This window comes from Podarcis vaucheri (genome assembly GCF_965113315.1).
Source record: "Podarcis vaucheri genome assembly, chromosome: 10".
Taxonomy (NCBI): Eukaryota; Metazoa; Chordata; class Lepidosauria; order Squamata; family Lacertidae; genus Podarcis; species Podarcis vaucheri.
This window is the reverse complement of record NC_138748.1, coordinates 49,030,795-49,045,275: the sequence shown is the minus strand read 5'-3', so window position 1 is coordinate 49,045,275 and position 14,481 is coordinate 49,030,795. Positions and strand designations below refer to the sequence as shown.

Below are 14,481 nucleotides of genomic sequence, written 5' to 3'. Positions count from 1 at the left end.
GAAGCCAAGTTACAAGGAACCAGGCAGAGGGCCTTCTCGGTAGTGGCGCCCGCCCTGTGGAACGCCCTCCCACCAGATGTCAAAGAGAACAACAACTACCAGGCTTTTAGAAGACATCTGAAGGCAGCCCTGTTTCGGGAAGCTTTTAATGTTTGATGTATTATAGTATTTTAATATTCTTTTGGAAGCTGCCCAGAGTGGCTGGGGAAGCCCAGCCAGATGGGCGGGGTATAAATAATAAATTATTATTATTATTACTATTATTATATGAATAGGGATGGTTGAATCTGGAGTGTTGATAGCCTGCTTTTCATTTAATATTTTCAGTCCCAGAGTGGGGAACAAAGTAATTATATACACACACACACACACACACACACACACACACAAAAAAAAAAAAATTACAAAAGTATATAAACAAGCACAATAAACAACAAATTGACAATTCTTTAATTAACGCGGGAGCATCTCATGCTCTCTGCATTTCCCTTGAGGAATACATCAACCCCTTTCTCAAATGAGGTTGGGGAGTCTGTTTTCTAAATCAGAAGTCTCTATGGCTGCAATCCTCACCCCATTTACCTGGAAGCGAGCTACATTGAATTCAATATTCTGAGTAAACAGGGTTAGCACTGTGCTGTAAATGACCCAAGCTAGCTCTGGTCTATGCCTTGCAGTAGCCATTTGAAGCAGTATTTGCATGCTCCACTGACTGCTCTGCCATGTGGCACCTGCAATATGTACCCTGGTTTACTGTGCAGATCTCTACCATCACATGGGGTTTCCATGCCATGATCGGAAGCTGGCAGCTGGGAGGCCTGGTGTTGGCATATTAATTTCCCCTATTCTCAAAGTGTGCCATAATATCAATAAAGGGGCAGCCTGGATTCTCCCATGAGGAAAACGATCTATTCAGTACAGTATAATTCAAAACTTCCAGAAAGTTGGCCTGAACATGTGTATTTTTGTGTGTGTAAAGCCTGATTAAGGTTTTTTTTAAAAAAAAATGCAAAAGAGAAATATAACAACAAAATAAATGCAAGATTTACAATCAAAGTAGGGAGGGAAATCCGAAAATTTACACTTGGGAGCTCCCAACAACATACTTTGATCCTTCCCTGTTAATGAATTTTTGTTGCCAAAGCTCATAATTACCTGGTATGGAATGTGAATTTGCTCAGCTAAATAATGCTCAGGCACAGTAGGAATCAAATGTTACTTCCCTCAACGGTTTGTTGCAGTATAATGCAGCTTTCCTATCTTTAACCACTTTGGTTAACAACTAAATAACCATTTACTCTTCTTTCCAGGTGTGGCTTGATGAAGTTAATTATGATTTATATTGCTGTGTGAAAGGATTCCACTGCTAAGAATTTACTAGGATTAGGAACAGAGGCAGCAGCCTTTTGCTGGCTCAGTACTGAGATGTCTGCACTGGATGGCAACATCTCTGTGTCTGGGGATTCAGGCAGGAATCTTTCCCATCGCTACCTGGAGATGCTGAGGACTGAACTGGGACCTCTGCATGCAAATCATGTGCTCTGCCGCTACTGAGCCATGACATCATATATATATATGAAAGGGGTTGAATGGTGAAACCCAGCTCTACTAAAATCAAGCAAGGGAAGTTCCTCGCCCTCCCTCTCTCATCATATTTTGTTACGCACAGCTAGGATTTCATCCAAAATGGAAACTAGGGTATTAGGAACACTGAAGAATGTGGGGGCCAAGATGCAATGCAATGCATATTTGCTCAGAAATGTGCCTGCTAACTTCAGAGAGAAGTTAGTCCTTGGTAAGAATTGCCTATTCTGAAACAGGACTAGCCTTGTTCAGATTCATATCTGGCACAATGAAATTGCTTGTGGGTTTTCTTTTCCTTTTTGTATATTACAGCCTGGATAGTTGGTTCCTGCGCTCCCCCACCCCCCTTCATAAGCAAGAGATGACATGCCCAATGGGGCATTTTACACTCCAAAGTAATTACTTTCATTTCTTGGGGGCGATAGAGTGCTCTGCAAACCTTTTCAAGACTATTTTCTTTGTACCGCTTGCAAAAAGAAGAATACCATATCATTTTCTCTAATCTCACAAGATGACACCTTTATGCTTACATTAATTTTCTTGCAAACATTTATAAACCTTTTTTTTAAAATGGAAAATGTAATCATCTTGATCGTGGGCTAGAATTCAGCTCAGGAGTAGCAGGTGAGTGTACAGTCTACACTGAAGTAGGGCGTCTAATATCTAGAGAAAGAGGGAGACTTTACACTACAATAATGAAATGTAATTCTGGCAATTGACTTCTGGCTGAAGGGTTTGGGGAACATGGTCCCACTCCAGCTTAAGTTATTTGCACTATTAACCAGCAGCTACTACTAGACTGCATATGGGTATAATCTCTACAGTATCAGAGCTGTATACCTTTAAATACCGGTAACTGGGGATCACGAGTGGGAGAGTGCTTTTGTGCTCATGTCCTCCTCCTGGACCTCCCATAACTCCATAACCGCCCACTGTGCTTCCATATTTCCTTTGTAGCTGTTGCACAAACACACCAGAAAACAAAACAATCCCTGACTTTGTACACATTATCACCTTAAAATGCAGCGAGGTAATTTCCCTCTATTGTGTTTCAAACTTTTGCATGATGTGTTGTACACGTCCATCCAGAGGGATGTGTTTTCACCTGTCTGTCCACACCAGGGAGTGGAGAGGCGGTGTGGATGTCTTCATATGGCTTGTGTTTTCAAATTGGGTTGAAGCTGGTTTGGGGAGGGGAACGCATCAAAATGCAGCATTTCTCAAGAAATTGCAGCAAAGATGTGGATTGTGGTTAACACTGTGTGTTCACAGCTTCACAAACCAGTGGTAAGAATGCACTGGATGTAGAGTAAACCAGATTGTGTTCACAGCCCCTCTGGTGTTTGCAAAGCACATGCTTCACTTGACAGCTTTCAACCACAAGGGAGCACTCTTTCCCTTGATTTTCTATATCTCCCAATCCTACTACCCCCCACTCTCCCCCCCAAAAAAGTAGTCAGATAATGGTATAAGTTTGCAAACTTTTCTATAAGCTTCTTCAGTTTCTTTAGAACAGCGGAAGCCAGAAAGGCTGACCTTACCCCTTTGGATTTTTGGTATCGAAAGCCCTTGGCTAATTTTTCAGCAGACAGGAGATCCTTGCTTCTTGAGAAGGAGGAGCTCTGGCAACACTTGGCAGCTGCCTGTAAACTTTTCAAGTTACCCATCCTTTTGGAGACGGGTAATATCAAAGGGCACTATGGATTACAATACATGAGGAGTGTTTACAGCCTGGAAGATTATTTATGTTTGGCTTTGCCTCTATAGTCACACATCCAAGCTAGGAGAAAAGGAACACAGGAACCCTCTCATTATCTTTTGAAATATGAAGATCAGAGGAAAACCTGGGTTTAACGTGTGGAGTGATGGTCCTAGAAGCCTGCTTATAAATTAGAAGCCATCCTACCTCTATAATAACAGATCCAGGAGCAGAGCTGATATCCAGACACAACAGCGGCTTTCTGGAATCATTACTGCTGCTACAAAAGAAACCTTGGGCGCATACTACTGCTCTGACCACCACAAAGATATATCTGGTCCATTTGGCCTTCTCATCAATGGATTAACTCCGTAGAGCCCGTGTTGGACGCTGGCACAGCATCACTTCAAAATGGGAAGTAATAGCGACGAGGGGCTACTGAACAGGATCTCATTCTCAGGGCCAGCATCCCTCGGAAACGGCCACCTCAACCCTCATGGGTTACCACTCCGAGAACCACTTGGTGTTCCTTTCCATTTTGACCCAGCATACTGGGACCACCAAGCCTACGGTGGATATTCAGGAAGGTTCTCTTACTTGCCCTTTTCTGGGTACGTAGGCGTCTATGACTACTCTTTTGAGCCTGCCTTCATTCGAAAGAGGAACGAGAGGGAGAGGCAACGGGTTCGTTGTGTGAATGAGGGCTACACGCGCCTCCGAGACCACCTGCCCAAGGAGTTTGCTGACAAGCGTCTCAGCAAGGTGGAGACTTTGAGAGCTGCCATTACTTATATCAAACACCTCCAGAACTTGCTGGACCATCAGCCTTTAGGGACAATTCCTAAAATAGCAGTCCCAGCTGCGGAGGCCGCTGGTGCTTCTGATCTTAGCTTAAGAAGGGAATGCAACAGTGATGGAGAATCGAAAACTTCATTAGCTTCATCGCCCTATAGCGAATTTGAAGAAGTCTGCAGTTAAGAAAACACCTTCAGAAATGGACACCTTCTTCAAGCCTGCCTCTTAACTGTTATTATTAAAGAGCTACATTATTTTTCAAAGGACAAAACTAGTCCCCAGCAAAGGGATGAAAAAGGTATCTTCATTATTTGTTCTGGTCAGTTTTTGGCCATAGGGAGGAAAAAATCTGTATTCTTCCTAATGTTTCCTTTTTGTTCCCAGTGTTTTCTTATTTATGCTATTAACAACTGTGTGGGAGAGAGCAGAGAGGGAACTAATAACTGACCTTGTTTTTTTGAAATCTGAAATATTCCTCACTTTCTGTGATCTTTGTTCTGTCTGTCAGCCAAAGGGAACAATAAAACCAAGTGAAAGAGTTGGTTTCAAGATATCTATATGTGGGTATTCATATATGATAAATAATTAGTAGGGCATTTTTTCCTAAATACAAGTGAACATATTGACCCTGATCCAGAGAAAGTTAGTTGAGCTTGAGCCTCATTGAAATCCATGGGACTAAAGTCACAAATATCATAATTTCAATGGAACTTAAATTCATTGTGATATACTTATTCCATTGATTAGAATGGCATTGAAACACATTCAATCCCGCACACATCGGGGCATTTTCATCCAAGGTGTTTGGAGGCTGGAAAATGAGAACAGAAATTCCATTATGTTTCGTCAGGCTGTGATTTCAATGAATGTCATAATAATAGTGATGATGTCATCGTTACAGACACTTATTTAAGTAATAAGTCAGTTAACAACCAACTCAAAGTCCCTTTAGAATCAGTGAACATTTTATCATTAACATACGTTTAGCCTTTATTTCATTATAGATAATTCTAATTTAGAAACATGATATATTTTGCTTCTGCTGCGGTGCCTCGGGAAAATAGGAGCACATAACATCAGTTACTGTGAGATGGATTCCATGTGCATGTGTGTCAAATATTGGGGCAGATCTACTATGAAACTAATTAAGCTTCAGGGTCCCCAATTCCAGAGGGCCCCCAGAAACGACTTTAGTCGCTTAAAAAATCTTATTCACACCAGTGACTTTGACATGTGAGATAATCCAGAGCACCAATTTTAATCAAAATCTTAGATGTAATAGTTTTGTTCTTTTAATGTGGTGGTCTGTTGTGGAACAGCCCCACTGAAGCAGGTAACAGTGATTACCCAGACCTCATTGCTGGTTGTGAAGCAGCCCCCCAGGACTGTTCAAGTTTCAGGGCCCCCCAAAATGTAGGTTTGCCACTGTGAAATATGCCAACACGCTAGCATGTAAGAGTGAGAGAAGGAAAACAGGAAGAAAAAAACACTCTATTTGGTGTGGTTTGTTGGCGGATGATATCCAAAATAAATAGGTGATCAGAAGTCTAAACAAACAAGCAACCTGTATGTGATTAACTAATGGGAGTTGTTCTACGGGGGAGGGTCACAAAGTGCATTTGAATAAATAATTATTCTGCGTAATTAAAATTTCACCAATGGAATTCTACAGGAAAACCCCCCACATCTTCTGAATGAAAAATGTGGGCATTTTAAAGATTAGAAATACTTGCTAAAATATAAAGCCTAAACGTGCTATGGTTGAAGTTTAGATTTAATGTTTTGGCCCTTTAAAGTCATAACTTAGATAACTGAGAACCTACCATGGGCTCATGCCCTCTCTAATGCCACCTCCTGCTCTCTCCTTTCATTGTGTGCTCTAATTAAATTATTTACCTTTCAGCACCAGCTATACTTTGTTGTTCCATCCACATCACCAAACTGTGATTATCACTTGCCATGCAACCCAAAACTGCAAACCAGGATCAAGCCAGTCATCCTGGAGGGCAAGCACAAACCCCAGTTTACCGGTTGTTGTGTTACAGTGCACTATGGTATGCATCCCAGAGCCGGTGCACTGAGCAGGCCTGGACCTCAAACAAGGTAGAGAGCGCTTAAAAGCTCTTGCCAGGTAACCCCAAGCAAACCAGGTGCAAAAAGAGCTTTTAAGATCTCTACCTTGCCTTGGATTTAGCTTGCACAATTTCAACCAGCCTTCCTTCAACCAAGTTTTGTTGAAATTGTGCAACTAAGATGCAATCATACTGTATTTTAAGTGTGCTTTAACTGTAAAAAAATAATAATATTGGTAAAAAGCCCCTGGACGGCTAAGGCCAGTCAAAGGCGACTTGGGGGCTGCGGCACTCATCTCACTTTTCAGGCCGAGGGAGCTGGCATTTGTCCGCAGACAGCTTTCCGGGTCATGTGGCCAACATGACTAAACCGCCTCTGGTGCAATGGGACACCATGACAGAAGCCAGAGCGCACAGAAACGCTGTTTACCTATTTATCTACTTGCACTGGTGTGCTTCTGAACTGCTGGGTTGGCAGAAGCTGAGACAGAGCAAACTGTATGGTGTGTGTGCAGCCTCAGTGCTGCTCTCTGTACAACTCAGCAAAGAGGAGAATGGGAACAAAACTAGATTTAGGGCATGGACATGTTAGTGGCTTAAAGCTAAGTAAGGTCGTTTCCTCCTGCTGCATTTCAAGTCGCGTTTTACTGAGCTGTACACACATTACCCGATTTGCTTCCCTACGCCTTTCTATTCAATGAAGTTGTCACCTGATGTCTGAAATGCGTACACCTCCGCTTTTTAATTAGAAGGAAGCTAGTTTGAGGAGAAACGCTTTAAATGCCACCATGGGAGTGCACTGGAGCCAGAGTAATGTGTAATTGGCCTTAACTGGATCTGCCTGTCATTAGCCGTGGCTCCACCTACTGCCTTACCAGTTCCATTAGGTGCCAGCCATCACTGGGAAGGGGCTCCCTAAAACCATTATGTCCAGAGTCTAAGAGTTAATCCACACTTCCACTTGCCCTACGCTTAGAAAGCACAGATCCAAGCAGTTTTGCCTTTGCCCCACTTCTTCTCCCCGGAAAACCGCTCAGAACAAAGACAATCCATGGGAAACTTGACTGCCGTTTTCTCCAATTCAGTGCTAAATTGCAGGTTTTCCTAGGGGAAAGCAGTGGGGCGAACAGTGTGGATAAGCCCTAAAATTACCTCACTGTGCCCTCTTGTATCCGTAAGCAGTGTAGCTCAAGAGTGGGTTTCTACCACTGTTTTGTTGCATTATATCTAAAGTGAGGATTCCAAGTCACACCCACCATTTTGTGTACAATGCTAAGGGCGGTGTTTATTCTGGATTAACGTGGACTACCTGGGAGTGAGGTTGTGTGTGTGTGGCGCGAATCACATTTTACACTTAAACAGCCGTGCTGAAGCTGCCTTTCATCGCCTATGACTAATGGACATTTACATTCAGAAGCACAAGAGGAACGTTCTGAAGCAAAATTGGGAGCTAAGTGCCACAAAGATGAAAAGCCTTAGACAAGTATAATTATCTTTGCTATTAGCTGTAGTAGTAGTAACAGCAGCAGCAGCAGCAGCAACAACAACGAGTCACTGGAAGAAGCAAACCACTAAGCATCATGGTAGTGGAAGCTCTTGAAAAGAGCCCCTTTTGGGGCTGCCTCCTTTCATTCAGAAGCCAACTTGCATTACTACTGTTCATTTGTTTCCTTTCCTAAAATTTATACACTGCTGGATTGCAAAAAGCGCAATATTACCTCTTAGCCACATGAAAGGAAGTCACTGACCTTTTCTGGGTGTCTTTTTGGTTACTTTTAACGCCTTATGATTATGATTATTACAATTTACCCGCCTTTCACCCTAGAGTCCTAGCGTGGGTTACATCGATTAAAGGACAACATTAAAAACAGTTTAAAACAACTTACTGTCATAGAAATAAGGTGGGTCCTAAAATATACATCTCAAGTGTCAAAAGCCAGACTAAAGAGATGTTGTGGGTGGGCTAGCCTGAGCATCATTTCTTAGCCTGCAGACCTACATCTGAAAGGAGCGAACTGCTTCGTCCAACCCCAGCAGGGCTGTCACCCGTAGGACAGCTGTGTGGGTGGAATAGCATTATTGTGCTTCTTCAACCTTCCCATTAAAAAACACCAAATAAATTATTTTAAATAATAATACATTGGAAGAAACTGCACTAGCCCCTGGGCTGGTGTCAATACCTGGTTTGAAGGAATGCTGGGGGACTGAGAAGACTATAGATCCAAACCTTCCTCTGGCCTTCCCCCCTTATTCTGCCCCACCCATGTTGCAATGTCAGAGCAGGGGCCTTGGAGTGGTGGGGAAGCCCAATCTAAGTCTCCAAGTTCAGAGCTATCTCTCTGGCCCCCACTCTCCCTAATTCAGATCAAAGCTGGTTGGGGGGGAATTAATCAAAACACATAACAAACAACAGGCTAGATAAAAGATAGATTTGGATTGTGGCTTATCTCATGTGGGAGCACAGTGAGGGTGTGCTAGAATCAGAGTAAACAGGAGTATGAACTTCTGTTACTTTCAATGGGGCCATGGCTGCATTCATTTAAAGCACATTTCCTCTCCCAAAGAATATTGGGAACTGTAGTTTGTTGAGTGTGCTTGGAATTAAAGCTCTGAACAGTAAACCACAGTTCCCACAATTCTTAGTGGGAGGGGAGACGCTCTTTAAATGTATGGCGTGTTAAGCCAAGGTTAAGACTAACTTTCGGTAGATTGCATTTTGTCAATTTGATCTGGTTTCTTGCAGTTCAAATGCCAAAACCCTGAGAAAGCACAGTATATTGGCCCCTAAAGATCTCCCAAATACAGATAATTCCAGCCATAAATGCAACGAAATCAGCAGAGGTTTCAAATGAACTGTACATTTTGAAATCTTTCCTAAGATGTCTTTTGTCTAGACAAAGTTTTCTTCAAAGTCTGCAGAGCATATCATTACCAAACTTTGAAAGATAGTGATCCAACTTGTCACTCTTGGAATTAATGTTTTAATAAAAACAGACCAGGAGATGTTTCTCCATGTTGTGTGATTACTGGTTACCATAAAAATACTTCACAGATATTCTTAGGCACATGTTCAAGAATTTTATCAGCTTTCTGCACACTTTATCTATCAAACATGGGTAAAAAAGAAATATAAATCCCCATTAAATTACAAATCAACCAGCACTTTGATACTATCACTATTTTAAAGATGTATAATCCGAGCCATGAGATTGTTTTGAAACCCCTAATAGCTTATAAAGTTGACTTCCCCCTCAGGAATAACTAGCTCCTTTCAAGTTGCATTACTCAGTGTCAGTAAACGGCCAAAGAAAAACAGAAGGAGCTGTAATAAAGCACTCAAAAGTAATTAGTCACTCAATATCTATTTAGAACTTGGGAATGAGCAGGGTAAGCTTCAAAAGGAATTCCTTTTTGTATCCACACAGAGCGTATGTCCCTGGAAATCTGAAATAAGGCTTGAAGAATCTTTTTCATGTTAGACAGATCTGCTCCCCAAAAATTTGTTTGCCAGATATATTTTTTTTACACTAACTTCATCCCCCCCAACTACAAGACAAAAGAATACTGCTATGAAGAAACCCATCTATCTATCTATCTATCTATCTATCTATCTATCTATCTATCTATCATCTATCTATCTATCTATCATATATGAATGTGGTCTCAATTCCCCAAGTGCCAGTAGGCAAGAAAGCTTCACTCACATGAAAGAGGGAGTATCAGCAGGTTTGGGGGGAGCAGACCACCAAAGGTTGCAGAACTATGACCAAACTTTGGGGGTAGGGGAGCTCAGTGAAGACTGAGCATGTCCAGTAGATCTGTAATGCCGATTGATGGCATGGAGAACCAAGAGGGAGGGAGTAATGAAATGGAGTAGTCTGGAAGATGGCTGTTTGCTCCAGTTCCACTTTGCACCTCCATATTGAATAGTGCAGGAGGTACCTTGTTTCAGACAGAACCTTGAAACGACACCCAAATGGGAAAATCAAACCCATCCATTCTTTTCTTCTTCCCTTTCTTCTACGGTTTCTCCATGGGAGGGATTCGTTCTCTCATGAAAGACCTGGCAGCTCCTCTAAGACCTGAACCTCATCCAAGTGATAATTACATCCGTTTGAAATTCCATGAACTGAGAACCAGCCTCCAGCTATTCAACGAACGCTCCTGCAGATCGCATGCTTTCGCAACATGCCCCTTCTCTCTTTGCATTCCTGGCAGCCACAAGTTCTGGGCTACCACTGATTGCCCTCTATTCCTTGGGTCCACAATGGCAACTGGGATCCAACTCTGCAGTGTTTAGGAGCCCTTCTGCTGAAAGTGTCATTGGACTTCTGTCTCTTAAGGTCTACCCTGAGGGTACCTCTGCAAAGACCCTTCCAGAACCGAGGGCGACCCATTCCCTGAGTCCTGCCTTGAGCTTGCCAAAGGTATTGGAGGCCAGGGCAGGCTCTGTCTCTCCCACCGGACAGGAAGTGAGAAGTCCTGCATTCTTTTGTGATGTGTGGGGAAATGTCTCAATTCATAATGGGCTTTTAGGGGCAGAGAGTCCACTTCAAAGAGGCTTATCATTGCTGCCGGCGACCAGAATTGTTGCTCCCTCTTTCATCAAGCTCATACACAAGGCCAGCCCAAGACATTTTACTTCCTGAAGTAAACAGGTTGGTAGCCTGATGTTGCATTTGCATGTGCTTATACATCTGAATACTAACCATGCTGGGCATGAGGGAGCCATTGCAATGCATAATATGGCTCAGAAACTAGATTAAGGTCCCCTTCAGGATGACATTTTATGTGGGTGCATTCTGCAATCTGTTCTTGACACAATAATGGTGCAATAGTGGTGGGTTCATTCTGCTTTGGTTTGTACTGCAATGCTTTCCCTAATGCTACCACATTGTTGCTGCCGGGAGGGGTTATATTGCAACAAAAGCAGGACAAGAACGAAACATTTTTAATGTTTTACAGTCATACCTTGGGTTACAGTTGCTTCAGGTTGCATTTTTTCGGGTTACGGACGCACCAAAACCCGGAAGTACCGGAAGGGGTTACTTCTGGGTTTCAGTGGTCGCGCATGCGCAGAAGTGCTAAATCGCACTTTGAGCATGTGCAGAAGTGCCGAATCGCAACTTGCATGTGCCACTGCGGGTTGCGAACGCTGCGGGTTGCAAATGTGCCTCCCGCACGGATCACATTCGCAACCTGAGCATCCACTGTATTACCAAACATTTGTGGTATAAAAAGTTATGGCATTTAAGCAGGGTGTTATGGGATATGCACTGACGCAGTGTGACCACCCCAAACATTTGCAGGTGCCAGGAGTATTGAACATGGGGTTGTGTGGGGCTGCCCAGATAGCATCATGAGAACAAGGAATCACAAATGCACAACAACAAGAATCTCTGGAGGAAGCCCAACATGTCAAACTATCATGCGAATACTGCAGTGGCTACAAGCCACTCTGGTGCTCATCCCATAAACTCAGCAGTGTGGAACATTAGTAGGTATTTTCCTCTGCCACTTCCAGACTGTAAACAGTAACAGATCATTTACTCGCGAATGAAAGCAAGCTATCTACTTACTTGGGTGTGTGTGTGGTTTTTTTTAAAAAAGGAGAGAGATGAAAAGAAAACTCACTTCAAAAAGGGAAATTTCCATTTGATGTACTGACAATTCAAAGCAAAGGTGAAGTTCCTTCTCCAAAGCAGCTCTTTCTCTTTGGCACCTCCCGTATCAGTTTCTTCTGACAACATCATGGCTTCAGGTCAGGATAAACAAACACCACTTTGCTGGTATTATGTATTATCACTAGCATCAAATGAGTGAAAATTAAGACAATGAGTCACTAAGGAGTAGGCAGAACGTGGCTGCAGAACACAGCTTGATCTAAATAAAAACAGATATACTGTTCTAAGGTGTGGTGGAAAGGCAGCATGTCTTGTTAGTGGCAACACCGCTTGTGTGGATTCCTGCAATGCACTCTGTGTGGGTCTGCCTTTGAAACCTGACTGGCAACTGCAGGGGGAATTCAAAGGAGATCGCTCCGTCAGCGCAAGTGTTTCTGCTTGCCTGATGGAAGGATTTCCCCTCTTCTCCCCCTTGTGCACTGTTCTGGGAGGTTCTACCGTCTCCCCTCTGCCATTGAGCCTATTGGGGAATGCACAAGGTGAGGAGAAGGGGCAGAAGTTGGTTGCACTAGCGGGACTCATTGCACTGGCTTCTGCTAGAGCAACTATCTACTTGAATCTGACCCTGCAGCTGGTGCAGAATGCTGTGACCAGCTCTCAGACTGGAATTGGGCTCCTCTGGGCTCCTCCAGATGACCTGCTCATTCAACATTCTTCCCGATTTGCTTGCACAATGCTTACAGGGTGGTTAGACTTTGCCTGGTCTTTAATGAGCATTTCTTCTGCTTGTTTTTATAGAGCAGTTATACAGGGATAAACATTTGCAGGGGTAGGGCGGAGCAGGTGGAAAGGTTTGCCGCTTGATTGTTCCAGCAGTATCCCTCCCCCCACTGTAGCAATGTTTCCCAGGCAATTCTAGTGTTGCCCCCTGCTCCTCCCTATGGTGTTCTCAGATGGTAATGCTGAACCTGAGGAAGAGGAAGCTTGTGGGATGGGTTTCAATAGGTAGGAGAGGATATATTAATTGCAATTTATCTCTCCAGGCATGCACGTGTGTAGGTGGAACAGAATTTTAAAATCCCATCCTTGGAAGAAAAAAAATAAAAGCATAGGAAAGCCTTGTTTTGAGCAAGAACAGCTAACGAAGTAAACTGGCTTCCCCCTTCTTATCCCGCTTAATCAGGCAGCAACTTGTAAAGTAAGTTTTAAAATAAGGTTTATTTACTTACCAGCCTCCAAAGCTGGTCAAAGGAAGAGAAAAAGGAAAAGGAAGTACTATGTGGTCCTTCCTCTCCAGGAGAGGAGGGGAAATGACATCACACAGAACCCTCTCTACCAATTGTATTCTTATGGTCTGAGTAGCTGCCTATCAGGAAGACAGCCCTGTTATTAGCTCTTTCTCATGGATTTGTTAGGCTTGGCTGCTAATCTTCCACAAAACCAGGGTGTTTTTTTCAATCAGCTGAAACTCACTGGAACTCAGCCCTGCCCCTCTCAGGTGGGTGTCATTGCTATTATAAGAGAACAAGAGAGGCATTTGTGGTGAGTTCAGGCACCTCTTTTTCTAGACAAACAGCATTGCACAAAACTGACAGTCAGGACTACCCCTTGGCCTGGTTAAAAGGAATAAGGCAGGGCAAACGGTGGTTGGTGGGGAGCTGCCCCCTTTGCCCCAGTGGGCCAGCCTCCATTGCTGATATTCAGATAAGAGATTATTGTCTGAAAAAGAATGATTTATTCTCCAGGCAAGAAGACTAGAATTCCCCAAGTGACAGGAAGGATTGGAGGAAAGGAAGGGACATATTCGGAAGGAAGTCAACTATATTAACAGGGAAAATATATCCATTGTTCTCCCCCTCCATGGTGTTTTTTTAAAACTGCATTTTAAAATATGACGTGTGTCTCTGAACAATGTGCTTCGTGTGTCTTTTTCAGGAATTGAAGCTGGCCAGGGACAGCATTACTCTGAGGAGCTGCCCCTGGCAAACTCTTATGTAAAACAGAGGGTAGTCTGGTTTATTTTTCACCAGGAGCATTATTATGGCTTTGAATTTTAAAATTAAAGTTTCTCCAGGGCGGGGCAGGGGGGAACCCAAACTGTATCTGTATCTTCCCTTGGAGACGTCCCTGGAGGTAATTTTTGTTATTGCTGATAGTTATCAGAAAGTTCTAATGCATGTGTTTTTTAATGGAAAGGAGGCCATGTGCTTCTCACTGAAGATCTTGTCTATTTCTGGTCTGGTAACCATTAATGGAAGAGCTATGAGCTCCAGCCTGAGGATTCCATGGAAGGAGGATGTGACTGTTTTCAAAACACAAGTGCTTGGGGTTCTGACTTTCATTTGATGTTTTCTGAAACCAGAAAACAATTGAAAATTATTCTAATCCAGTTTATGCTGTAATAGGATTGGAGTTATTTTTGCTCTGATCTCTGATCAAGGGTTTTCCAGCTCCCCCATCTTCCAGCTTCCTTGACATATTCTCATTTATCTGACTCTCAGAGTATAAAGGGAACAGACACTGATCTGTCATTATCACCAACTATTATATTTTCCCTTCCACTAAACCGCTGATACAAGAGTGAAATAACAAGTTTTACCCTGCTTTTAGTGTGTGTGGTACTTTATAAGAAACTGCCTTTGTTCCTATGATGGACTAGGGAATCTGTGGCACTCCATATGTTGATGGACTACATATCCCATTGGTC

General features: G+C 43.0%; 1 protein-coding gene and 1 long non-coding RNA gene across 2 annotated transcripts; one reads left to right on the top strand and one right to left on the bottom strand.

Annotated features, from left to right (window-relative positions):
- Nucleotides 1–475: 475 nt before the first annotated feature.
- Nucleotides 476–13,064, bottom strand: LOC309542432. The gene is made up of 3 exons (XR_014224239.1): nucleotides 13,004–13,064; nucleotides 11,785–11,955; nucleotides 476–2,247 (listed from the first exon to the last, which is right to left on the bottom strand). It is a non-coding gene; the product is annotated as an uncharacterized lncRNA (long non-coding RNA).
- On the top strand, nucleotides 2,781–4,616 carry ASCL4 (achaete-scute family bHLH transcription factor 4). Its single transcript, XM_082241231.1, has one exon. It carries the CDS (start codon nucleotides 3,695–3,697, stop codon nucleotides 4,259–4,261), a length of 567 nt encoding a protein of 188 aa, XP_082097357.1. The 5' UTR covers nucleotides 2,781–3,694; the 3' UTR covers nucleotides 4,262–4,616.
- Nucleotides 13,065–14,481: the final 1,417 nt, after the last annotated feature.